At 40.8% G+C, this 27,815-nt stretch overlaps 1 protein-coding gene across 1 annotated transcript in view; it reads left to right on the top strand.

Moving 5' to 3' along the window:
- Window positions 1–27,815, top strand: part of GRM8 (glutamate metabotropic receptor 8) — a 751,547-nt gene that overhangs the window by 109,709 nt on the left and 614,023 nt on the right. Inside the window, exon 2 of the mRNA XM_065884462.1 lies at window positions 22,844–23,060. Within this exon, the coding sequence (XP_065740534.1) occupies window positions 22,844–23,060 (217 nt within the window). The remainder of the gene's footprint in view (window positions 1–22,843; window positions 23,061–27,815) is intronic.

Below are 27,815 nucleotides of genomic sequence, written 5' to 3'. Positions count from 1 at the left end.
TAGGCAGCCTCTCTGCTAATGGGTGGGGTTGTGTTCCTGTCTTGCTAGTTGTTTGGCATGGGGTGTCCAGCACTTGAGCTTGCTGGTTGGTGAGTGGATCTGGGTCTTAGTGTTGAGATGGAGATCTCTGGGAGATTCTCATTGATTGTTATTACGTGGGGCCAGAAGGTCTCTGGTGGTCCAGTGTCCCGAACTCGGCTTTCCTACCTCAGAGGCTCAGGCCTGACACCCAGCTGGAGCACCAAGACCCTGTCAGCCACACAGCCAGGTATGTGGGTGGTTTCTTGCCTTTTGGGAAGTCTGAGGTCTTCTGCCAGCATTCAGTAGGTGTTCTGTAGGAGTTGTTCCACATGTAAATGTATTTTTGATGTATTTGTTGGGAGGAAGGTGATCTCCACGTCTTACTCCTCTGCCATCTTGAAGGTCCCACAATTCATTTATTAATGATCACACTGTGGGTATCATTTCATACATTTCTACTTTTCTTTTTTAATCATAACTGTTAGCCTTTGTCGAATTACTTCCCCTCTGGCTTCTGAATCTGCCATTCCCACAGCTATCACCCCACTTTGGGCCATTATGAAAGCCTCCTTAAATGTTGCAGTAACTTCACAACTCTCTCCCCACCTCCAGTCCCTTCATTCTCCAGTGTATTTTAATATATCCTTCCAGGTTTAATTTTATAAAGCACAGCTCTCATAATGTCACACCATCACTAAGAAAGGAAATCTCCTGTGGCTGCCCCTCACCTACCAAATTAAGCACAAACTCTTTGTACTGGCCTTCAACATTTTCCACAAAACATCCCCAAACTTACCTCTGTGTTGAGACTCTCATCATACAAAGCATGCTTCAACCTGTTGATCCATCGGCATGGAAGATCCTTGGAAATAAGAAAGTTACCTTTGACTTTGCCATGTGGGCTGTGCTCTTTGAAATGTCTTGTGGAAAGACCAAGTCAAACTAGGTGTAAAAGTAGTAAAGAACTTTGGGTGTTACTATCATAGGAAGTATTCCTTCTGCATTTATGAGATATACTTTTTCTATCTAATAAAAAACTTTCCCTCATTCACTACTTAATTAGTCTGAACTACTGAAAGGCAAGTTAAATATAGATTTTTCCCCCTGTTTGTTATCAATTTTTAGTGTAATGATTCAGTGTCCAGCTAACTTCCAGGGGTGACCAATGAATTTCTGAGTATTATTATGACTTCGTGCATCATTATATACTTACCTTCATTTTAGTTATTTTTCTTCTTGATGCACGTTGTCCCATGCCAGGTAATGAATCCATTTCTTTTAGATTTTAGAACATAGAGATGACAACGAATAAACCATTAAAGATAAAATGACATTCACCCTTTATAGGCTTATTTATTTTAGTCTGAGTTCTGGGTCCCTCTGGACTCATTTGAGAAACAAAATGGTAGTGATTAAAGAAACTTCTTGTTCTCAGTGAAGGTCATTATTGACACTTTATTTTATTGTTTCTGTAGCCTTCCTTGGTCTTAATTTGTTCTTTGTTGTAGGCTATGTTCATTCATTTATTCATGTTTGTTGACTCTTTTAATACTAGGTACTGGGGACATGATGCTGAATACGATGGACAGCACTACTGATTTTTTTGTTGTTGTTTTCTTGGCTATGCCAAGTGGCTTGTGGGATTTTAATTCCCTGATGACCTGGGATTGAACCCAAGCCCTTGGCAGTGAGAGCATGGAGTCCTAACCACTGGACCGCCAGGGAATTCCCCAGGGCTACTGTTCTTGTGATGCTGAAATCCTACAGGAGATACAGACATTAAACAATAAATTACACAAATAATAACACAATTCCAATAGAAGTGGGTGCTGTGGAGGAGAAACTCAAGAGTGTTATAAGCAGCTGTGTCAGGGGGTTCTGACCTGTTGGAGGAAAGGGGCAGGGAAGGTTTCCCTGAGGAACTTCTGTTTGAGCAGAGATCTGAAGGATGAGCAAGGATTTAGGTGAAGGGGGTAGATGAGCACAGAACATAGCAAGTGAGAAGGCCTTAAAAAGAGAAGAAACAGGGCTTCCCTGGTGGCGCAGTGGTTGAGAGTCCGCCTGCCGATGCAGGGGACGCGGGTTCGTGCCCCGGTCTGGGAGGATCCCACATGCCGCGGAGCGGCTGGGCCCGTGAGCCGTGGCCGCTGAGCCTGCGCGTCCGGAGCCTGTCCTCCGCAACGGGAGAGGCCACAACGGTGAGAGGCCCGCGTAACGCATAAAAAAAAAAAAAAAAAAAAAAAAAAAAAAAAAAGAGAAGAAACATAGACCCTTGAGGGCTGAAAGAAAGGCCACTGTGGCTGGAGTGTGGAGACCTAAAGGATGATTGAAACAGTTTGGAGATCATGTAGGGAGCAGGCCACACAAGGCCTTCTAGATCATGGTAACGATGGTACAGTTTTTTAAATAGAGGGCTATCATAATCAGATCTGCATTTGGCTGGAGAGTGGGAAATACATTAGGAGGACACAAGAGTGTCCACACAAGAGATGCCACCAGAGATCCAGGTGAGAAATGTCTGTCTTTATTTCAGAAAGTATTCCTTGTTTTAAAGTCTTCTTTGTCTAGTCATAGCTATTTTAGCGTTCATATGATTAGTATGTCTATGGTATATATATATATATATATATATATATATATATATATAAAATTTAATATTTTATTTATTTATTATTTATTTATTTTTGGCTGTGTTGGTCTTAGTTGCGGCACACGGGATCTTTGTTGAGGCATGTGGGATCTTTCGTTGTGGCACGTGGGCTCTTCCTTGCAGCGCGCGGGCTTCTCTCTAGTTGTGGTGTGCAGGTTTTCTCTTCTCTAGTTGTGGTGCACAGGCTCCAGAGCTCGTGGGCTCTGCAGTTTGCGGCATGCAGGCTCTCTCGTTGAGGTGTGTGAGCTCAGTAGTTGTGGCACACGGGCTTAGTTGCCCCAGAGCATGGGGGATCTTAATTCCCCAATCAGGGATCGAACCTGCGTCCCCTGTATGGGAAGGCAAATTCTTTACCACTGGACCACCAGGGAAGTCCCTGGTATATATTTTATCTTCTTACTTCGAACTTCTCTGTGCTTTTATATTAAAGTGAATTTCTTTTTTTTTCAGCTTTATCGATGTATAATTGACAAATAAAATGATAATATATTTAGAACGAACAAGGTTCTTAGTATTTAGCAACAGAGTCAGGGGGAAACTTGTACAGATTTCTGGAGCTTTTTCTCTGCTTAGCTTTCTCTTTTCTGGTTCTTTGACCTACAAATTACTGTCACTTCAGTTTCTTTGAACTCTGTTTTCTCAACTCAGTGGGATCACCTTGTTTGGTTTGAGATGTCCCTCCCTACTTCACAGTCCAGAAGGTGCCTCTGGCAGAAAGCCAGGGCAGTCAGAGGGCTCACATCATTTGTTTCCCTTTCTCAGAGATAGCAGTCCTGAACTGCTTCTTGTCTAAAGTAGTTATTTCATATATTTTATCCAGTTTTCTAGTTGTTTACAGTGTGTGTGTGGGTACATCTAGTCCCAGTTATTTATTTATTTTTTTTCGGTTTAAATGATCTGTGATTAGAACGCAAAATAAAACACGTGTAAAATAGAGATTCGACCAACATGGTAGAATAATAATTTTGATGTAATTGAATCCTATTTTTCATTTCTTGCTACAGAAATTTTTTAACCACATCTGAGAATTTTCTAGAAATTTGTGAAATGCCTCTTTTCTTTTTTATTTTTTAACAACTTTATTGGAGTATAATTGCTTTAAAATGGTGTGTTAGTTTCTGCTTTATAACAAAGTGAATCATTTGTACATATACATATGTTCCCATATCTCTTCTCTCTTGTGTCTCCCTCCCTCCCACCCTCCCTATCCTACCCCTCTAGGTGGTCACAAAACACTGAGCTGATCTCCCTATGCTATGCGGCTGCTTCCCACTAGCTATCTATTTTACATTTGGTAGTGTATGTATGTCCATGCCACTCTCTCACTTTGTCACAGCATACACTTCCCCCTCCCCATATCCTCAAGTCCATTCTCTAGTAGGTCTGTGTCTTTATTCCCGTCTTACCCCTAGGTTATTCATGACCATTTTTTTCCCTTAGATTCCATATATATGTGTTAGCACATGGTATTTGTTGGGACCTAATGAAACTTAAAAGCTTTTGCACAGCAAAGGAAGCCATAAACAAGACCAAAAGACAACCCTCATAATGGGAGAAAATATTTGCAAATGAAGCAACTGACAAAGAATTAATCTCCAAAATTTACAAGGAGCTCATGCAGCTCAATAACAAAAAAACAAACAACCCAATCCAAAAATGGGCAGAAGACCTAAATAGACATTTCTCCAAAGAAGATATACAGATTGCCAACAAACACATGAAAGAATAGTCCCAGTTATTTTATCATGGCTAGAAGCTCGAGTCTGTGCATTCAGTTTTGATCATGTTGAACTTAAGGTAAGTTTGAAATTTCTAAGTGGAAGTCCATTATCCAGTTGGTGTTAGATTTGCACTTTAGAGAAGAAATCTGGGTTGAAGAGAAAAATTTGGGAATTGTAGTAGTATGGATGGTGATCAGAGTCATAAGCATAATTGGATGTTATCACTTGTGAGAATGAAATTATGTGAAGAAAACTGGGCTTTGGGTCAGGCCTCAAGGAACTTCACTTTCAAGTCCCAGGCAGAGAAAGATGAATTAGAGGGATGACAGAGAAGGAACTTCTAGAGAGGTAGGAGAAAACCAGGAGAGCCTGTTGCAGAAGCCAGGGAAGGTATTGTTAAGATTTTCATGATAATGATTGTCAAGATTTTAATGATGCTGGTTCAGGTGAAAGGAGGACTGAGAATTGGCCATTGGATTTTGTGACATGAAAAGTTTGAGTGGCCTTGCCCAGAGCAGTTTCAGGAGAGCACTGGACAGAAACCAGGTTTAATGATGAGGAGAGAGTGGGAGGTAAGACAGTAGAGAGGTTAAGTTTAGACCATTTTTAAAAGTTGAGTTGTGAATGGAAGCCAAGAATTAGCTTGAGAGCTGTAACTGGATGAGAATATCAGAAATGGTTTCATCTCTTTTCTTTTTTTAAAAAAAGTTTTCATTTTAAATAGGGGAGCATTGAGTGTACAGAAATGCTGGTGGGAAGGACCTGGCTGAGAGTATAAGGTTAATGATTAGAGAGAGAGGCAATAATCTATAGTATCAGGAGCAGAGAGGCTGCTGCATGTTCAATTCATGAGTTGAGACTTGACATTACATAGAAAAAGTGATAAATCTTCTCGCAACAGAAGGAAAGGAGAGAAAATGGGTGCACAGGAAGTCAGGTTTGTTGATTTGGTGGTGGGAAATTGAGGACTATCTTTAACTGATGGCTTCTACTTCTTATGGAGAATGTTTGAAAAATATGTGTCCCATATTGACATAGATCTGAAGAACTTTTGAAGAGAATTTGGTAATGTTTAACCAGAAACAATGGACAGAATAATGCAGTTAAGTCTGTGTAGGCCCAGACATTTTAATTACAACATCTGGCTGATGATTAGTCGTGAAGGGACTCAGTGACCCAGAAGACTAGAATGGATGGAATGAGACTGTTACTGAATTCAGGTTTAGCTGCTCATTGCTCAAGCATCCAATACTGAGAGACAAGTGTTGGGTGAAAGGAAAGACAGCTTTATTGAGGAAGCTGGCAATCCTGGGGAGAAGGTGGACTCGTGTCCCAAAGAACCAACTCCCCACTGCTGCTCAGTGGGCAAGAGCTTTTAAAGGGGAGTTTCAGGGGTGCACAGGTGGGTTGGGGGGTCCTATGTGCAGAACAGCACAGTTAGCTCTGACAGTCATCTTGAAACTGGTCACGTGTTGGTCTGATCAGCGTCATCTTGATTGTTTTAAGTACAATTAATCTTCAACTCCAGGGTCGGTTTGCTCCCTTTTCCTTGAGGTGGGTTCTTGGAATTGTGCAAGATGGAGCAGCTTATGTCATGGCTACAGTCTGGTCATCACGTAGTTAACTTCTTCCACCTGGTGGGGGTTTCGGTGTCTACAAGACAGCTCAAAGGATACGGCTCAGAATATTATCTGTAGCCCTTGAGGAGGAACCAAAGGTCCTTGACTCTGTTTAATGGCTAAACTATTGTTATTTTGTCTTGCTTTACTATTTTCCTTTGTTTCTGTATTTTCTTACTTCTCTGATTAAATTTATTCTTTGGAACTTGGGGTTGGGGAGGGGAGGTCTGTCCCAGGAAGGCCCCATAGGGTCTTGCTCAGTTACAAGACAACCCTGAACCAAGTCTCCACCAGTCCAGAAAGATGCCTGCCAGATCATTAGGTCAATGGTAGCCCCCGAGCAAGGAAGGAGAGAAAACAGTGGCTTCTTTTCCTGTTCCATCCTCTGCTAGAGGCTCCCATTTCTGTCCTCTTTCCAGCTTTCTTTCCCTATTTCTGACATTCAGTTCTCAAGCCTCACTGCTGTGTCTATCCATCCTCTTCTCCTCAATCTCTAGCTTTATTTTTCTAATTCTAGTTTCTCATCCAATCCTTAACATTCTTCTCACTCTTCTTGATCCCTCTCCTGAAAATAGTGTCTTCATTACTTATTGAAAACTTTTTCCCCCATATTTCAGCATTTTCCACATCCTTCTCTTCTTGTGTGTTTGTCTTCTTGCTTTCTTTTTTGTAGCCACCTTGAGTCCCACTCGTTCTCTCACTCTGTATTTGTTTACAAAAGAAAAGTCTACATTTTCAGTATGCAGTTTCAATTTGAGATTGATTATATTCTTTTTTTTTTTTTTTAATTTATTATTTATTTTATTTATTTATTTTTGGCTGCATTGCATTCCCGTTGCTGCGCGCGGGCTTTCTCCAGCTGCGGCTCGTGGGCTGTAGGCACGCAGGCTTCAGTAGTTGTGGCGCACGGGCTTCGTTGCTCCGCGGCATGTGGGATCTTCCCGGACCAGGGCTTGAACCCGTGTCCCCTGCATTGGCAGGCGGATTCCCAACCACTGCGCCACCAGGGAAGCCCTGATTATATTCTTAAAAGCCATCTGAGCTGCTTTAAATTTTCTCAAATTTTATTCCTTAGAATGGAAAAAAAAAAGGGCGTCTAAAGAGCAGTATGTAAGTCTCATCAAGTTTGAGGTTGAAATAGTATTTTTTTTTAAAGACAGAAGTGCCTGAAATGTTTTTGTTTTGTTTTTCGCTTCTTTTTTAAAAAGCGGGGCCAGTGATATTTACATATAGTCTGGCAAATCATTATGAAAACATTTACACATTTAGATTACTTAGAAAATGAGAAAGAATTGGAAAAACAGTGAACGTCTTCATATCTCTAAATTATGGTCTATGAAAAAGGATGTAGCTCTTCATAAAAAGAGAAAAGTATATTTTCACTTAAGCACCAAAAATGTGGGAAGATTTTGAGAAGTACTTTTATCAGGTAGGCTGCAGATATTAAAAGTTAGGAATCTGAGTTGTCTTACTGTGACTAGTAGGCAGTTAATCCACAGCATACATGGATCATCTGCCATGTACAAAGTACTTTCCTAGCATCTGTGAAAGAATACCAGTGTAAACCCGAGCCTAAGCTCTCAAGCCAACCCTCTGATAGGGAGTAGGCGTTAGGAATAACTTTGATCTTCAAAACTCAAGTGCGAGAAACTTTTTTCTTCGGTATCAGATAACTCTGGTACTGAGCCACATTGACTAGGATGTTAAGAAAGTCAATCACGGTCATATTTTGGGCCTGTACTTCAGTGTCCAGTGCTGTGGAGGTGTTTACTGTAGAGACGCTCACTGTAGTCTCCATGGGCTATTTAAAGGTGGTGACTCCATTCCTCCCATGGCAAGAATAGGAAAGGGGCTTCTTTGATGAGGTTTCTGGGTTCCTGGGCACTGGGAGGGAGCAAAATGGAGATCTCCATCATTCTGAGTCCCAGATGAAGCACCTCTCTCTCTCTCTCCATTTCCATTTCCTCCTCTTCAAACCTTGCGTGATCCTCTTTCTCTAGATAATTCAGCTGTACAGTCTCTGTAAATGAAGGCTTCTGAAAGCAAGGCGTGTTTATTCTCTAGGGCATACAGGCTTGATTGCTCTTGGGGAGGGCACAAAAGGGAAAAAAAGGAAAAAAATTTTTTCATGGGTCTTCTGAAACAACAATAATTAGATTTTAAAAGTCTTAATAAATTATCATGCTGCATATGAATACTATGGGAAACATTGATAACAAGGTACATTGCATCGTATATTTGACATTCAATCATGAAGCCTTTGTCAAATTTTTATTTTTCCAAAACTCATTACTTATTTGCAAATAAGTAAGAAACATATTTTAAAACCTCTTACTGACTCAATACCGCCGTGATGTATTCACTGGTCTATAGATTTGCCAGGACACTAAAAATAAACTTTATGCCAAAATTTGATGCAAGAATTGAAACATAATACTCTTAAATATAATTTTTGAGTAGTTGGATATTTTTGAAAAGAAATGTCTACCTATAAGGAGATGTTGTTCGCCTTAGGGGAAGGGAACATCGGTTCAAGGCGCCATCTTCTTCATCAAGTGAACCTAGAGAGTGCTTGTATATCTACCCATGATGATGACATCAGATCTTCCAAAATCATCCTTGCAATTGACGCATTTAAATCCCTCTGAGCAGGATATGGAAAAATTTCGAAAGAAGATATAGGGCTGCTGAGTACACGTTCAATGCTTTAGACTAGAGCAATACTTCTCCAACTTTATTGCTGGAGCACTACCTGGAGATCTTGTTAAAATACAGATTCTCATTCAGTATGTCTGGGGTGGGGCCTGAGGTTCTGCATTTCTAAGAAGCTCCCAGGTGATGCTGATGCTGTGGGTTTGTTGACACTGTTGAGCAGCAAGGTTGTAGAGACTCCAGTTTCTATAGTCAGTGCTGATAAATTGACTTTTTTGCAATGTGAATATATCTTTTATACCAAATCACATGGATACTTTTTTTTCCTTTCAAGGCATTTTGTACCTAAATTTAATTTTTGAAAAAATCTTCATTTGTGGTGATTAACCTGACCAATGAAAGATATAAGAAAGATGAGGGCCAGACAAGGTAGACCAAAGTCATGCATTGTGTGCTGTAGATGGAACACCCTCAATGCTGTATAGGCAGAAACTGTTACAATAAAGTATGTAGTAGTCACATACATTTGGAGCCAGGCTGATGGGCTTGCTGTATTTTGAGACCCTTGGTGCACCAGTTGGTTTCCAGTTTTTGCTGCGGGAGAGATGGCAAGTTTTGGATGTGTGGTTTTGACATACCAGTCAGACACTCAAGAGGAGATTTCAAATAAGTAGAACTTGGGTGTGGAGCTCAGCAAAGAGATTTAGTCTGGATGTATAGATTTAGTCTGGATGTATATAGTTGGTGGGGTCCAAGCTCCAGCTGAACCATGAAATATGACCCCGAGGGAGTTGTGTATGGGACCAGAAGAAGTAAAAGGACAGGGAACTATGGTTGCTTCCTCAGAAACTTGAGCACTCATGGAAGGCAAACCTACTGAAGAATGAACATTTAAAAGTGGACTTGAGGTAGTGGAGGGCAGAGGTGCTTAAGAGATGAGTCAAGAGTCAGACTGCCTAGATTTGAATTCTGCCATTCACAGATTATTCTGCCGTTCACAAATTATTCAGCCTCAGAAAAGTTACTTAACTTCTTCAGATCTCAGTTTTCTCATCTGTAAAATGGGGACAGAGCATGTAGCACAGTTCTTGGCCTATACAACATGTTAAATAAATGTTGGCAAAACCAGCCAAACACATGAACACACATACCTGGGCACACATAGCGTTTCATGAGTTAGGTGTGCAGATGGGATCTGACACATAAAGGAGGTTTGTCAAGGGCAGTAAGCTGGCCTTCTCAAAAAAAGATTGTGGATGGAGCAAAGATGGGCAGAAAGGCTAATCAGTCCACTTTGGGGAAACTTAATGTGATGCCCTTTGGATACGAAGACGATGAGATGATGTTTGTCAGAGGGACATGGGCTGGGGCACATTCCCAAGTGTGGAGTGGGATAATGGGATCTGAGTCATTCACATTATTTCCTCTACTTCTCCTCTTATCCAATGGTGGCCATTTATGAAGTTGGCTATTTGTTTTTTGGATAAGGAGTGGTTTTTTTTTCCTGTGAAAATGGAGCTCTAAGTAAGACCTTTAATCTCATCTGTACCCTCTTGTAACATATGGAATTCACCAGCTTAGGCAACATCAAGGAAATGAAAATTTCCAGTGGTATCTAGTGTTCAGAATCAGTACCTGGAGGATGCCAGCTGGTGGATAAATAGTCAGTTGGAGACCAGGATATCAATCAAGGTGGATAATCACTGAAAGTCCAAGAAATCGTCAACTGAGAAACTTATTTGCACAGACAAATGTCCCTATCAAATTCTGCCTTATTTCTGGGATTCAAATCATGTATTATTGAGTGGCAAAATGCCAGTCTAAATGGAATATTTGCTAGGTTAAGTTTTATTGACTTCAATTCGTTAGTTATAATTGCTAACGTTTTATTCTTTAGTGTTTGAGTGCTGACATGCTTGGGGGGAAAGTTGAAACACGGTGGTGATTGCACAGCAAGGAAATCAGCAGAAGAGGAAAATTAAATGCTAGGTGATGGTTTGAAGTCAGCAGTGAAGGGAATGAGTTGGGGGAAGAGTTAAATTTTTAAGTGATTTAGCAAATGACGCTAAGAAAGTGCCATGCCATCATTTGGTTTTTCTAATACAACAAATCATAATTGATCATTTTTTTGTATTCATGTAAGAAAACCTCGTTACAGAAAATCTTCGCTGTCCTAAGCAACTCATTGCAAAATTCTCCTTCCCTTTTGTTTGAAAGAATACTTAGAGATAGATTTCACTTTGAAATCCCAAGCTGCTTGAAAACTTTGTTGAGAAGGTATCAGAGAAGTATCTTTTACTCTGAAATGCAGTGGAATCCTGGCAGTAGTGGTTAGAAATAGTGAAATCAGGGAGTGACATTCTCCAGGTCTCTCTGGGATGCTGGGTCACTGAGCACAGTCTTTAGAGATGGAGAGATCCATTTATTTCTCTTTCCTCCTCCTGAGAAGTGCCAAAAATGTGTATCATCTTGAAAGCAAAAAAAAAAAAAAAAAAAAAAGAAAGCTAGATTATTCTCCTGGGTCAGTTCTAACCTGCTTCTCATGTCTTTTGAAATACTATCCCAAAGCTTTCACTGTCTGCGTAAAAATGAAGACAGAGTTTCTTTTTAGTTTTCAATCACCTTGTTTTTAAACTTTTTAAAGGAAACAAATATTTGAGCTTATAAGTAATATTAAGTATACATTTATTTTTTCCTGGGTTCTTGTGTTAAAGTTGTTTCTCTTCTATGGGCTTAGTTTCTGCTGGATTCATTCATTCTTTCATCGTCCACCTATCCATTTATTTGTTCATTCATTCCGGACCCCTACAAACCTCAGGATCTATGAGAACATGATACAGTTACCTGCTGATAATTACATTGTTATTTTCTTAAATAGTTCCGGTATGAGAATCCCAGTTAGGCATACGCTAGTTAAAAGTAGTATGTGTAAAAAGCAGGGGAGCAGTGGTCTTTGCTTTAATATTATTCTGCCTTTAGCAAGTTTCTAAAATTAAGTACCTGTCAGTCGACTGCCCCTCCTACTCACTTGTACACATTGGGTGGTTTACACATTTGAAGGAAGTCCGAAGTGAGAGGCAATCTGTGGCTGGTATTGCATTTCCTGTTCGCCCTCATTTTTCGTGTCAGCTTAATGCCATTCCTCAGGGAAGCCTGCCCAATGCCCACCCCCGCCCCCCAGATGAGTTACTCTTCGCAGCCTGTGCTCCTTTTTCACAGCAGTCATCACAAGTGCTGTTAAGTGTTTATTTGGGTGATTGTTTACTTAATGCCTATCTTTTCCATCTGACCATATGCTCTGTGAGGGTGGGGGGAACCATGTGTTGTCTATGGCCCAATTCCCAGAGCCTGTCATGGTGTCTGGCACATAGGGTGAGCCAATTTGTTGAATGAACTAATCAAAAAGTAACCATTAAAAAGGCATTAAATTTAATTTAACCACTAATCAGAAAAAGTGTGCATATTGAATTAACCTTTTTCATCTGTGTGTAATACTGCATATGTACTGGTTATCATTTCCTAGAAATTACAGCATACTGAAATGTGTGGAAATCAGAAAAAAAATACGGTGTTCACTTTTTTTTTTATAAGGGAAAATTGAAGATCAGGAGAAACCATAAACTAGAGGAACTATAGAACTAGTTGGAATATTAAAGTCCCTTCCTTAAAAATTGTAAAAAAAATAAAGGTTTTAAATTCAGCTTGCTATTAGAACTTTTGAATGCATATATGCAGGGTAGTTAGGCTTAAAAACTCCCACATTGCTAGTGATTTGATAGATTATAACAACTCTTTCCCCTAGGGGCTGCTTTGCTTTCTCATTGTAAAATGTAATTAGCAGATGTAAAGAAAGGTTTATTAATCTGATAGGATATAACTATGGCTGTTTATATGTAAATTCTTTCACGTTCACGGATTGCTTGTCTTTCATTTTAAATAAACAGGTTAGAAGTCAAATGTCATTACTAATTTGATTAAAATCATTACAAGTCTTTTTTTTTTTCTTAACAGGTCACTATTTTATTTATCAAAAGATAACGCTAACTTAATTGGCCTAGTTTTAGGGTTGGAATTTCCAATAGCCAAACCAAAATGTCTTAGTGTAGGTGTTCTGCCAAAAGTATTTGAAAGCATCAAGTTATAAAAAGAAAAAAAAGCAAAATAACATAGAAGCCTGGATATCTGCACCGCCATCCGTCGGTTTATTTAAAATGTCTAATGATCAATGATGAATGAGGCTGGGGATGGGTAGCTTTTGCTCGCCCCTCCCGTTTACCTTCTCTCTTGCGCCGTCCGTTCACTCTCCTGGGAGGCAACTCTGTCCAGACAATGTCAATAAGTTCTTTGGCCCCTTGGTTTCCAGTGGATTTGGTCAAGGGGAGAGCCAGCAGGAGGTCAGGGAGGGCAGAGTTTGGGATATAATTTCCTGGATCCCACCCTGTAGTGTCGCCAGGGGGTGGCTGTGTCCCTCCCTCTGGCGGGGGTGGGTGGTCACTGCTTCTCTCAAATGGTTTCTGTCCGTGACTCCTTCTGGTTTCTGTAACTGCTCCTTCCTCTGGTTCTTAGGGCACAGGGGTGGCAACTGAACCCTTTTGACCCTACTTGACGATGGCTTTCCACTGTCACTCTCTCTATACTGCCCCTGCCTTGAAAATAGACCCCTTATTAACTCCCCTGAGTTACCTGAATTCAAGAGTGCCCTTGAATTCAGGTAACTCAGGGGAGTTTTCTCCCGGGTTTTCTTCGCTTCCCAGACTCATACAATACCCTTGAACAAGTGGTGATAAATGCACCCTTTTAAAACTCAGTAGAATACATCCACGTGGATCATGTGAAACCAAGAGATGACATTGTAGTGTAACATATATGTCTACTTTCAGGCATACACACATATGTACAAAAATGCATTATTCATCTTTTGAAGAAAGTGTGCCTCCTATGACTTCGTGTTCTTCATATTTGCCTCTGAAATTTCAGATTCACCATCAGCAGCAAACCGTCTTTGAATTATTTATCTACTAGTGAGAATGGATTGACCTTGTCTCATCCTTCTCTGGTTGGCTCTGTTATGGGTGCTGTGCATTTGTGAGAAGGAAGTTTCTGGCGAGAGGTAAGGTCTGTATCCTGGCTCATAATAGAATTACACTCATGACCTTAAATGTTCCAACCATCGCTCTATACTTAGTTGTGTTAACTGACCACAGGCCCTTTCACTGCGCGTGTATAATTAGATGTTGCTTTCTCTGTATGAGCTGATGTTGTGGAGAAAGATAACGTTACAGTACAATGAAATCATTCTCTCCGTGGCCTCCACAATTTCCCGTTTCTATAGACCACCTCTCCTTTTCTTTTGCTAAACCCCACAGTGCATCAAAACACAAAAACTTGGGTCCTTCTCTGAATCAACGGTGGGAATTCAACTGAGAAGAGAGTCAGGGACTAATTTCACATTTGGCATTAACTTGTACCAACAGGAAATTTACTCTCTGTCCACTGTGTGGATTTCTTTGAGCAGGTCCTGGTTTGGGAGGGGATAGTACTTCAGAAACAAATTCAGGAGAGTCGCCACTCTTATTATTGCTTCACGCTTTGGCCCCACGTTCCTTTCTCCTTTTCCCTCTCCTCATTCCATTTTCATGAATCTGAGAGGAGCGTGAAAGCTCAGGGTAGTGTGAGGAGGGGAAGGTCAGTGCTGAACATTGACTTCTAGCCCCAACTCCTCATTTTTATCCAGTTTCTAATTAAATACTCACGTTTTGCCGCAAGCAACTAGTAGTTTTAATACCAGAGAGCAGTCAAATTTGAAAAGACAAAGTTAATGGCTGTAATCATTATGCTTTTCTGGACCTGGTTCTGCAGTGAAAACAAATCCATCCCAAGACCAGGTGGCAGGAAGCTATCATAGCGATGGCTGCTGTTGCTAAGGCTAGCATCGCTGAAGAAGTGCTCAGACAAGCACTACCCCCTGAGGAAGAGCATGGCTTCAAGCTGATCTTTCACTGGAGAAAACCAAGGATGCTATTGAAAGGCACCAAGAGCCCAACCCGCCAACCTCTTCTACCATTAGGTCGACAATCAATGGATGAGGTTTTTGTAGAGATGAAAAAGCACAAAAACCTTTTCAGTAGGAATTGATGGTGAAGATGTGTGTGACTCAGGTCTTTTTTTTTTTTTTTTTTGCTGTACGCGGGCCTCTCACTGTTGTGGCCTCTCCCGTTGCGGAGCACAGGCTCCGGACGCGCAGGCTCCGCAGCCATGGCTCACGGGCCCAGCTGCTCCGCGGCATGTGGGATCTTCCCGGACCGGGGCACGAACCCGTGTCCCCTGCATCGGCAGGCGGACTCTCAACCACTGCGCCACCAGGGAAGCCCTGTGACTCAGGTCTTAAATGGTCTTCTGTCAGCAAATCTGTCCTCAGATGTATGTGAGTTTCTTGCAGGAGGGCTTACATTTCCTATGATCCTCAGGGGCTTCCTCTGAGCTGTGCTTTAGGGCTCATTGCCTGTCAGGGGTGTCTTGGCTTCCTATGGGATCCTTGGCAAACCAGAAACTGGGGAAAATGGACATGGGATTCATGTCATTTTAAGCAGATGTGGAAAGTTTCAAACTTAACATAGTATTTTAACGTGCAAACAGCAGGGAACTTTAAAGAGGCACCTGGGGTGGAATTGTAATCTTCTCGGGCCATGAAAGAGTATTTAGGGTGGTAAAAGCCTCTCGGCCCCTTTGCATCTCAGTAACATCCCATCTCACCCTGTCAGTCATGTGGAGTTAGATTCAGTGACTTCAACAGGGAGAGACACAGTCTACCTGAGGAAGCTGTAAGCGCTCTCAGCTCTGTCTAGAAAGTGTATGAAGCAATGGGCACGAGGCTTGGGGAAGAAATAGGGCTTGGCTGGGCCAGGGAACAGAACGGAAGCCAGTGCACTGAGTCAGGTTAGCAAGGGGAAAAGAGGTCAGATGCTGAGTTGCAGGGTCCTGTGGAAAGAGTTTTAGGCTTTATTTGAAGATTAGTGGGGAAATGACTGAAGGGCTTTCAGCAAGATTTTGATATGACCTGATTATTATTATTTTGTTTAAGATCAGTTTGGTTGCTGGTGTAGAATGGATTTGGGAGGGACAGGAGTGGAAGCTGGAAGACCATCAGGTGGTTTCAGGAATCCAGATACCACAGTGGGTCGGACTAGGTCGGGGTGTGCTGTTTTGTTCTACCATCCCTACGGCATGGCCTGAGATGACTAACTGAATGTTAGGTTATGTCTAAGTTCTGGCCAGTAGGAAAGGGGGAGGGGCATGAGAAAGGCCTGCTGTCTCCCTTTAAGGACATGTTTTCAGAAGTTACACTCACCGCTATACTAATGATCATAGCTGCAAAGAAGGCTGGGAAATGTACCAGGCTAGGCCAAGTCCTAGGTAAAAGTCTGGGGTTCTCTCTGGAAGAAGTAGAAAACAGACACTGGAGGACAATAATACTATTTAAACAATAAATTTAAACAATACTATTTAAACAAATTTTTTTGTTTAAATATATAATATATATTATATAATATAATAGTTATATATAATATAAATTATATATATATAATTTATATATAATATAATATGTTATATATAATATAAATTATAATATATATAATATAATATAAATAGTTATATATAATATATAAATATAATACTATTTAAACAAATTTTTATTTGTTTAAAATTGGTTTATTTGTTGTATTTAAACAAATACAACAATTTAAACAATACTATTTAGAAAGAAAAACAATACTATTTAAAAAGAAAAAAAATATATATATATGTTTGTTTTTATCTTTAACAAAATAGCTAAGAAACTGTACATGAATTTCTTTTGAAATAGAACTAAGTTGAGATCTAAGTTAAACTTTTAGAATATATTAGAGTATGTCAGTCCAAGATTCACAGAATACCTAGATAATGTAGATCGAGTAATTAGTTTTATTAAGAGCTGGGCAAACACCAGATAACTTCCCAGACACGTGGCTGGATTGGAAAGGATCCAGCGTGGACTTGAGACCGAAATGGGGCCTCCTACTCCTACATCACATCGCAAGCTTGGGACCCGCTTCTGCCTGCACAGAAGACTTGACGTCTCTCATTCAACCAGTGGCATGGACTTCATGCTCTCTCACACACCTGTTGTCAGTAGAATATGGAAAGCGGTGGGCTTCTGCCCCAAGAAAGGAGACCCTACCTGTTCTTCTTACCACACAGGGAAAAGAAACAGGCCTGAGCTGTGTGTGGGCAGGTCAGAGAATGAAGGCAGAGCATTATCCACTCCTGCCCAGTAAGCACAGAACTCTGACCTCTTGTTCAGTTTTCCCTCCCCTTTGGGAGAATACATAAGAGGAGGAGGTCTGGGTAGGAAACGCATTCTGGAACTCCCCAAGAGGGATGAAGTTGAGGGTAGGAATCTCTTCTTTTATGGGCTGAAGTGAAAATATAGTGGGAGAAGGAGTGGGATTGTTTTCTAACCAAAACAATTATCAGAAAATGGAAGCTCAAGCAATTTTTAAAGCAGGGTATGGTGATGGGTATCTTGAGTCGTGCAGTTGATTGCCGCAGATATGCTTTATTTGGGTAATGGAAACTGGCCGTATTTTAAGCACACATCATAGTCTTATGAAACCTCAGCACAAGGAAAAGAAGAAATGGGAAAAAAAGGCAAAATGACAGGTGTTTCCAAATGGTGCAATTTGATGCCTTAAAGCACTGAACCAAGAAAGGGAAGGAAAACATCCTGTAAGTACAAGTGATGGAGGAGGCTTGGGAGGGAAAGTGGATGGAGAAGAGCTAGGAGGTTAGGGCAGGGCTGAGGGTGGGGAGGCAGGGCAGCGATGTCCCTTCTACAGAGACCTGGAAGAGTGGGTGGACTGGTAGGGTTCCGGCACACTCACGGGATAATAGAAGAGAGGTGAATAAACGGACCATTTATAAGGCGTGGGCACAGTTAAAGTCCCAAACCTGAGATGGGGAGAACTCGAGAACTAGCAACCGTGGGAAGACCTGAAGGGCCACGGGCAGTGACTCATCATGGGAACCTGGTGAGGGCCTCAGCCGCGGATGAGGACTCAGGTAGAGAAACACGGAGTGAGGGCTGTGGCGGGGGAAGGAGATGGGGACTTCACTCTCCCTTCTGTCTTCTCCTGCCCTCACATCTTCTGTAGGTGCCTCCCACGGGCCAAATTCAACTGAAAGCCTGAAGTGAGGGAGCCCAGGTGAGACAGTCACAAAGCAACCTCCTAGGACATACAGCAAGATGGAGAAGATTGAGAGGCACAAATGGAGAAGAGTCCACATGACATTTTGGTGGAATGTAGGGTAGGGGGCCATGGGGAAGAGGCTGTATCAAAATTCCTGCCGCAGTTTGAGTAATTAATTGCCTCCAAACATTCATTGAGCACTTGCTCTGTTAGGTGCTGGTGACACCAAATAAATCAACAGAGACTTTGTCCCTGAGGGGCTCCTAAGCCAGCACACAATTGTGGTTATAATGGCAGATGATGGAGGCTGCGGGACAAGGGGCAACAAAAGACGGCTCTGCCTGAGAGTGTTAGTGAAAGCTTCCCAGGGAGGAGGGTGTGGATAGATGGATGGATGGATTGATTGAAGTACAGTTTATTTACAATGTTGTGTTAGTTTCAGGTGTACAGCAAAGTGATTCAGTTATACATATATGTGTCTATTCTTTTTCAGGTTCTTTTCCCTTATAGGTTATTACAAGATATACAGTATATAGTTCCCTGTGCTGTACAGTAGGTCCTTGTTGGTTATCTGTTGTACATACAGTAGTGTGTATGTGTTAATCCCAAACTTTTGAGCTGGATATTGCATTTGTGCTGATCACCAGGTGGAGGAGAGGGGTCTCTCTACACAGAGAACAGCGTGGGCAGGGATGCAAGGTGCCATCAGGGTATGACAGCAAAGGCTTGAAGTTGGGAAGGAGGATGGGACAGAATCCGACACCAGGGCTTCAGGAGCCAGACTGAAGAGTTGGGATATTATCCTTTGAATGGGCAAGTGGGACTTAACAGAGGCTTATAAAGGATGTGACATCTTACAAAGGATGAGCTGATGCAGAATGCATTCCATAACACCTCTTTTCTTGGTACACTCTCCTTTTCCCTCTCATTTCCCTCTTTACTTCTATGGCCCATCCACTACATTTTTTTTTTTAATTGTTGTTTTTGTTTCTGGTAGCTGAAACCTCCAGGGTGAAGGGATTAGTTAGGATGGATTCAGTGTAGGGAAAAGAAAAAGAAACATTCCAGGTTTAAAAATAATTCCCACTTTAGTTGCCAGTAGGAGTTTAATTTGAGGGTAATGGAAATATTGGGGATACCAACACAGAAATTAAAATACTGAATGAGCCAATGCTTAGTGGTCGACCACAATAAACTAAAAATGAGATGCGACTCCGTGACAATTTGAAAAGTCTTGAAATATGCTCTGTATACCCTGGCGTCTATTATTGTAGGCTGAGACATAGCAAGAACTGAACAAATGAAAATACAAACACATACTCTCACATTACTTTTCCGCACATTGATCCGCAAAGAGAAAACTCTCCAAGACTTTGCGGAGAAAGTCCTTTACCTAATTATTCAAACAATCATTTCTTATCTGCACTTTTATTTTATATACACTTTACACCTGTTTAATTAATCCTACACATTTTGCTAACTGCTAATTAAACAGCCCTGAAAGTGACTGACTGAAGGTAGTAATTTGAGATAATTAGTTTTGGTTTCAAACACTAGATTTTCACACTTTGTGCTCATTTTTAGAAAAGGGTGGCTCATTATTATAGGCAGGGTGGGGGCTGTGTAGGGCATTTTCCTGCTGGACTCTGGGCAGCTGAGGAAGTAGGAGGATTATTATACATCCAAATAGGACAAGGAAATGGTAGAGTGCCGTAGAATTTGCTAGAGAATGCTCCCCATCCCCTCCTACACACACACACACACACACACACACACACACACACACACACACACACAGAGAAACCCTTCCAAAATGAAGGTCACGGGCTTCCCTGGTGGCGCAGTGGTTGAGAGTCCACCTGCTGATGCAGGGGACACAGGTTCGTGCCCTGGTCCGGGAAGATCCCACGTGCCGCGGAGTGGCTGGGCCCGTGAGCCATGGCCGCTGGGCCTGCGCGTCCGGAGCCTGTGCTCCGCAACGGGAGAGGCCACAGCAGTGAGAAGCCCGCGTACCGCAAAAAAAACCAACCAAACAAACAAAATGAAGGTCAGGCTCATGGATCTTTTTCATTAGAACATAGAAATGAACATGCTCTTGATCTCTGGGAAAGTTTTACCTAGTAAAGTGTAGACCTCACTGAATCATCCATTGTCTCTTTCCCCGGTCCTCTAGAAGCAAGCAAGAAAAGGTAAAAAAAATTCAAGATTTGGTGTGTGGTTAGAGATTTGGACGGGTGTCCTTGCTAAGTAGTTATCTGCTACAAAGACACAAAGCCTAATCAAGGGGACAGTCTATCAAGAGATGGCTGGTGTATCTGGCAGAGAAAGCGAAAGGGCAAAAAGAAGGCAGGTCAGGACTAGTTTTCATGATCCCACAATGTTAACAGGCAAGTTATTTTGGTCCTACCGGAAGAATTGGGTGTGAAATAGGCTAAATCATTTTTCGTAGGCAATATAGATAGACACAGGTTACACAGAAGCGGAACAAATCCTGCAGCACCCTGGAGAGCTCCAAGCACATTCTTTTACTTCTCTTCCCGGGGCGAGGAGGCTTTCATGTCTTAGGATGTTCAATGTCACTTCACTGGCTACCAATACGGAGTAGGACTCTCTAGACCTAAGAAAGGTTTGGATACAGATGTTGAGGGTTTATAAAGGTGTCAAGAGGAGAGTCAAAACCTCCTTGTGGCTTGGGAATCATCTGGCCAGGGAGTGATAAGTGATGGTTGGATCCCAGAGTGTGTAGCCCTGTGTGGGAAGATGGAACGGCAGCTTCTTTGACATCAGAGCACTGACACTAGCTGCAGGATCTGATGGAGAGCAGAATTAATGGTTTTATGTACAAGTCAAACCTGCATCTTCAACCAAGCAACCTGAGTTAGTGCATCGTGGAATCATTTTGACCTCTGAACTTTCACACCACAGCAAGGCAGCAGAGGAGTAATGAGATGCACGTCTCTTAAACTCCAGATCCCACCGTATTATTGCCCACTTTTTAGTTGTTTTTATTCATCTCACAGGAACCTCAAAAGAAACAAGTCAAAAATTGAACACATCATTTTTGTCTTCCAGAATCTCCTCTTGTTTTTCTGTCTTGGTAAATAGCAAACATCGTCTACTCAGATAGCAAAGCCATAGAACTGAGAGTCATTACGCATTCTTCTTACACCTTTCCTTGTCTTTTAGATACTTACAGGTTCTACACCCTTCCTTTTTTCCACCTGCCACTGCCTTATTTCAGCTTTTATGCTTTCTTACATAGAATTCTGTAGTAGTTTTCTAACTGGTTGTCCTGCATCTAGTGTGGTTTCCCTTTAATTCAGTTTATCTCTAAGCATAGTATGGGTCCACCTGCATCAGATTCTTCTGGAGGGCATATTAAAATGCAGATTCCTAGATCTCTAGACATACTAAGTCAGAATCTTTGGGAATGGGGCTGCCCAGGTGGACACTGAAATTTGAGGGTTGCTACTCTCCCCCGCTGCTGCCAATGTGATCTTTCTAAAACAAAAATTTGATTATGTCATTTCCTTGGTTACAATCATGCTGTGCTTCCCCACGGCCTTGGTAATAAAATCCACACTCCTTGTCATACCCGACTAGCCCTTCATCCTCTGGTTTCTGTCTAGCTTTGCAGTTTTCCTTCCTGACATTCCTCCCTTGGTATCCTGCATTCCCACCATGTGAAATGCTGCAATGCCATACCATGCCCTTTCTTTTCTTTCTTTTTTTTTTTTTTTTTTGATATGGACCATTTTTAACGTCTTTATTGAATTTGTTACAGTATTGCTTCTGTTTTATGTTTTGGTTTTTTGGCTGCAAGGCATGCGGGATCTTAGCTCTCCCACCGGGGATTGAACCCTCACCCCCTGCATTGGAAGGTGAAGTCTTAACCACTGGACTGCCAGGGAAGTTCCACCATGCCCTTTCTTGACTCTATGGCCTTGGACATGCAGTTTCGTGTGGCTGAAATGTCCTTACTGGCCTATATGCCAGATTTCCTACACTTCCGTGCTCCGTCTAGCCTGCATGTCCTTCTGCCATACTTCTTTAACATCCCTGTATTCTTCTATCCTAGCACTTTTCACTGGTAGAGTAAGAGTCTTCACTTGTTTATATGAGTGAATATTGCATTTCAAACATTTTTAGGGGTAGATTTATGGCATGCAGTTAATTTGTTTCTCAGCTTGAATTTATTTAGGAGAAATGACATACGATCTCTAATTTTGAATATCTTCTAGCAATTCACCCTTTTTATGTCAGAAAATAGTCTCTTTTCCTAAAGCAATTGTGGTATGGATTCCTGTTTTGTGATTTTTTTTTTTTGAGGGTTGGAAGGCTGGAAAGATGTTATAATTAAAAGATACATGGTTAGCTATTCCCAAATCTTATTGTGGTATGTAGTGATTATATCAATAAGCAGTGGCTAGACTTGCAAAACTATATATTTAAAATACTTTACCAAAAATATAATCTTAAGACTGAAATGGTATCAAGCATAAAAATAGCCTCATGTTAAATTCTCTGTTCATTATTATGTAGCCTTTATGTCCTAAAGCCAAAGATGATTTCAGAGGTGACTTTTTCTGAAGCATGTATGTACATTTCATGTTCATTTCTGCCTCATTTCCACACCAGAACTTATCATGTACAGAATAAAAAAGCAACAAAAACGAAAAGCACAAACGCTTTGCTTTGGCTTCTGAAACAATGGGACCTGAACCCAAACTAAATTCTGTCTTACTGTTTAGAAATGTGCTATGAAAGAAAGCGAGTCCACAGACCCTTATAAAATACGTTCTAATTAAATTGGTGGTCATGAAACCATATTTTGGCTGCAGGCTGATCTGTCTAGGTTTCTGGTATAGCTTTGGCTATTTCGTCTCTTGTGTGACAATCCATCATTTGACAGCAGTCCTCATGGGTTGAAATGACCTGTCATTTGTTTCGCAGATACCTCAAATCAGCTATGCATCCACAGCCCCAGAGCTAAGTGATAACACCAGGTATGACTTCTTCTCTCGGGTGGTCCCCCCTGACTCCTACCAAGCGCAAGCCATGGTGGACATTGTGACGGCACTGGGGTGGAATTATGTGTCAACATTGGCTTCTGAGGGCAACTACGGAGAGAGCGGTGTGGAGGCCTTCACTCAGATCTCGCGGGAGATTGGTAAGCGTATATTTATCAGATTATTGCATTTGGAGATGACAGGTTGCAGAAGTCTGAGCACCCCCAAGAGCTCTCTGATCTGTTTGGGATAATTAGAGCTCCTAGAGATCTGTGACCCAGGCTGTCCACTCTAGGGGGAAGCTGGGTTTATTATAAATGATTTTGTTGTTCTTGGTCTATCAAGGTGACACTTTGGTGCTAATTTAGGAATTAGAGCTCCTGACTCAGGCGAACATTTTTTAAAGCTGCCTTTTTTGACGAGGGACTTTGCTGGCACATTAGAGCCACTGTAAATTTGAATAAATGACATACTATTTGATTGTTCTAGATGGAGGTTTACATTAGCAAGTCATTAAATTTTTTTAAAAAGGCAGTGGAATTTAACATCCAACACTAGAGGGAATTAAGACTGGTAATCATCTTAAAACAGTACTGAAGTAGCCCCCAAGGCTATACATAAGCGATATTCTTATTCTCATATTTCACTTTTTGAATTTTTATTCTTACCTCAAACTCTGAAGCTTACAGTGGGATTAAAGGGCAAGATGTGAAAACTTGGTTAAAACAGGGTGCTCGTGAACTCTGTCCCGGGTTTTTTCAAGGTTCTCATCCAAATCTCTGTAGGTGTTTTACTACGTGTATATATAACCATGAGGCTTACACTGCGTGGAAAAACCAGAAAACAAAAACAACTTAGGGCACAAATATTATTGCTGACTGGCCAACAATATAACTTTGTGGATGAAAGGAGACATGTTACCATTACTTAACAAATGCTGTTGTTCTTACTAAGAATTACTGAATAAAATTTGCATATTTTTCTATAAAAGTAATAACAATGTTTTGTCGAAAATTTAACGTGCCCTTTAGCTGTTTTTGAGTAATTTTGAACTTGCAGGAAATTATATTGATAATTTATTGTTTTTCTTAGAAGCTTCAGTGCAGGAAAAGACCATGGGAGTGATTTGGGCTTATTCCCTAATTAGCAAAGACAAAGTTATTGGAATAAGGTTTTCTCTTGAAACACTTGAAGATGCCTGCGATCTGTTCTTCTGCATATAACAGAACATGGAAACTTATTATACATAATATTTGGTGTGTTTAACATTTGTTCAAGTGCTGTGCTGTTACAGAAAATGTAGAAAAGACCTGGTTTTGTTGGAAAGATTGGCTTAATTTATTTAAGGGACAACTATTCATTCCTGTTGTAAATATCCACGATGCCATAACCTGTGCTGTTTGGAATTTTAATTTATATCACTACTGCTATAAAGATGATTCAAAACATTCAATTGAACTTTAAATGAGGGTAAATTACATTACCTTCTTGGAAAAGAATCCCAAGTTTATCCTTAGGAGAAATGCCTACTCAAATGAAAACAATAGCTTCTGAAAGCAGGGTTAATGCATTATTTAAGCAGCTGATGTCGGTTCTCACCAAAGTGGTAATTCAACGACAGAAGGAAACTAATAGAGTATGTACTGAAATGAGAAGTTTTCTGCAGTGATCCTGTACATTCTCAACTATAGGGCACATTTTGTGTGCACGAAACAGATTACTATGAAAAATTCAGTACAGGACATGATTTGCCAGTTGTTGAAGCATCTGATAAAATGCATTGTTCTAGAAGTTAAGTGAGATCGCAGTTTTACTCTTCTTACTAAAAAAGAAATATTTTGTTTTCACTTTTAAGGAGCATTGCTCTTCTTAGGTAACTGTCACCTAAAAGGATTCAGACGGTACCATTAATTATTGCTGTCTCTATCTTACTCATTAGTACGGGAGAAAATAATTTTAGTGCCTTGTGTAGGATGCTCTTGATAGAGCAACCTGTTTCTTCTGTGTTGATCCTTTCAGTATTCTGTGACGTGATTGGCTTTCCATTCTATTTCAGTTCTCACTTATCTGGGGAATGGAGGAGGGCTGGGTTGTCAATTAATATGCAGAATACTGAAAAGGCCAAATTAGTACCACACTAGAGTATGCCATGGAATATATTAAATATCAAAATCGTCCCTCATTTTAATGACAAAGATTTTATCCAGAACAAAAATAGCTGAAAATGAAACCTTTTACATGACAATGATATTAATGGGAATGGCATAGGGTAGCAACTTAACCCATTCTGAAATGATCTGATGCCTCTAATGAAAATTCATTAGTTCGATAACATTTGCTCCTCTTACTACGACGTTGATGACATCTCTGTCATTGTGTTACTAGTGTTTTTAAAAATCTTAGTCTCTTGACTGAGAAGGAGATGTATACATTCATTTTTTGGAGTGTCTGCCTATTAATGAAATTGTATATTTTCCCAATTCTTCTAAATTTTCCTGTACTCTGTTCAGGATTTCTCTCTTCAAGAACATTGATTGCCAAGAAATTTCAGTGTAAATTGAGGCTTCCTATGTTTTGTCTCTGGTTAATTCTGACAGATCATAATGGAATGATAGTGAAAGGAAAATCTGTTTAGTGGTACAATGCCTGTACGGTTTGTTTAGAACGTTTTTCATTTTAACAAAATCTGAGACTTGGGGAAGTGTCCTTCGTGAGTCTTGGAGAACGAAGTTTATGAGTGAATGATGGTCATGAACACAGATGCCCGTGACGTCTCTTCTCTGGTCAGGATCCTTCTCAGGGAGAGAGGGACAGGAATTATTTGATAAAATAAGACAAATAGCCCCTTGATATCCTAGCTGTTATAATCTCAGCCCCTTGACTATAGCATTTTTATTGGAGAAGTCAAAAGAAAAATATTTGGGATCAACAAGTAGCACAATTTGACTGGATCATAGTTTGTGTAGTGAGGTATGGAAGACAAAACTGGAAGGCTTTGTGACAAGGACACATAGGTGAGCACTTTACCTCATAGGATAGTAATTTTATCCTTTATTTTCTAGACAATGGAGGAAACTACCGAGGAGAGAGGGGTCTACTAGGATATGTATTTAAGACTTTGCTAATGAGAAGCGGAAGATGGGGAGACCAGTTGAGAGGCCTCTATAGTATCAGTCTTAGCCTCACATGGGGTAGTGGTAATAGAAGTGGAAGAGGGAACAGACTTGAGAGGCACTTGGAGGTGGAGTCTCTGGAACTTAGCAATTGATTGGAATTAGAGCTCGAAGGTAAGAAAAAAATTAAGCTTGAAATTCTGAAACCGGGCAATTGGGAAAATGCAAGTGCCATGAATAGAAAAGAGACAGTGAAGTGGAAAGGTTGGTTTGGGGTGGGAAGCATAGTTTGGTTATGAACCCAAGAAACTGTGAGTACTGGTACATACCTTTGTGGAGAAGAGCAACAAAGAACATTGATCTAAAGCCAAGGCAGGAATTGAGCTATAGATCTGAAGCTCATTCAAATTGATAATTGAGGTGGGAAGGGTAATTGCTGAGGTAGAACATGCAGTAGAGTGTGAATTAAAGGGGGTGAAAGATACACTCTTGGGGAGAAGCTTTACATAAAGGTATGGGATGACAAGCATTGGTGAGGATGTAAAGGAAAGGGAAGGCTTGCACACAGTTGATAGGAGTGTAAATTGGTACAGTCATTATGGAAGATAATATGGAGTTTCCTCAAAAATTAAAAACTGAACTACCACATGATCCAGTGATTCCACTTCTAAGTATATGTCCAAAGAAAATGAAATCAATATGTTGAAGAGATATCTGCACTCTTGTGTTCATTGTAGCATTATTTACAATAACCAAGATATGGAAACAAACTGAGTGTCCGTTGATGGATGAATGGATAAAGGAAATATATGTAAAATGGGATATTATTTAGCCTTAAAAAAGAAGGAAATCCTGCCACTTGTGACAACATGGATGAACCTGGAGGACATTATGCTAAGTGAAATAAACCAGACACAGAAAGATAAATACTGCATGCTGTCACTTATATGTGCTCTCACTTATAGGTAGAATTTTAAAAAGTCAAACTCATGAAAGCAGAGTGTAGAATGGTGGTTGCTAGGAGCTGGTGGGGGATGGTAGGAGAAATGGGAAGACGTTAGCCAAAGGAAATAAACTTTCAGTTAAACAGGATGAATAAATCCTGGAGATCTAATGTACAGAATGGTAACTATAGTTAGTAATACTGTATTGTATACTTGAAATTTGCTAAGAGTTGATCTCAAGTGTTCTCACTACACACACACACAAAACTATGTGAGATGATGGAGATGTGAATTAGCTTGATTGTGGGTAATTATTTCACAGTGTGTACATATATCAGAACATCATGTTGTACACCTTAAATATATACAAGTTTTATTTGTCAATTATACCTCAAAAAAGCTGGAAAAATAAAATTAGTATAAATGAAAAAAAAAATGAAGATTTGGGAATAATGGGCTAGATTTAGTAAGGGAAAGCTAAGAATAGGGCAGAGTGTTCTCTTTTCTCTTCTCTTGATGGGTTTGTGGCCATGGGAGGGCTCTCAGTCTTCTTTGAAGTTTTCCATGATAGGCGACGGTAGGAGTTCTTGATGAAAAAGTCAAGGTTATTGAGCAGATATTCATAAGAGAACAGGAACTTTGCCAGAGGGCACAGCTGAAAGTGTGTGGTACAGTGGCGGAGAATCAAGGAATGTCCCTGAGAGCGGGTATATTAGGGCTGCCATAACAAAACACCACGAACTGGGTGGCTGAAAGCAACAGAAACATAATGTCTCACAGTTCTGGAGGCGAGAAATCTGAAATCAAGGTGTCGGCAGAGCCATGCTGATTCTGAAACCTGTAGGGGAGAATCCTTTCC

The sequence above is a fragment of the Phocoena phocoena genome, chromosome 9 (genome assembly GCF_963924675.1).
Source record: "Phocoena phocoena chromosome 9, mPhoPho1.1, whole genome shotgun sequence".
NCBI classification, from domain to species: domain Eukaryota; kingdom Metazoa; phylum Chordata; class Mammalia; order Artiodactyla; family Phocoenidae; genus Phocoena; species Phocoena phocoena.
This window is presented reverse-complemented; position numbering and strand designations above follow the sequence as displayed.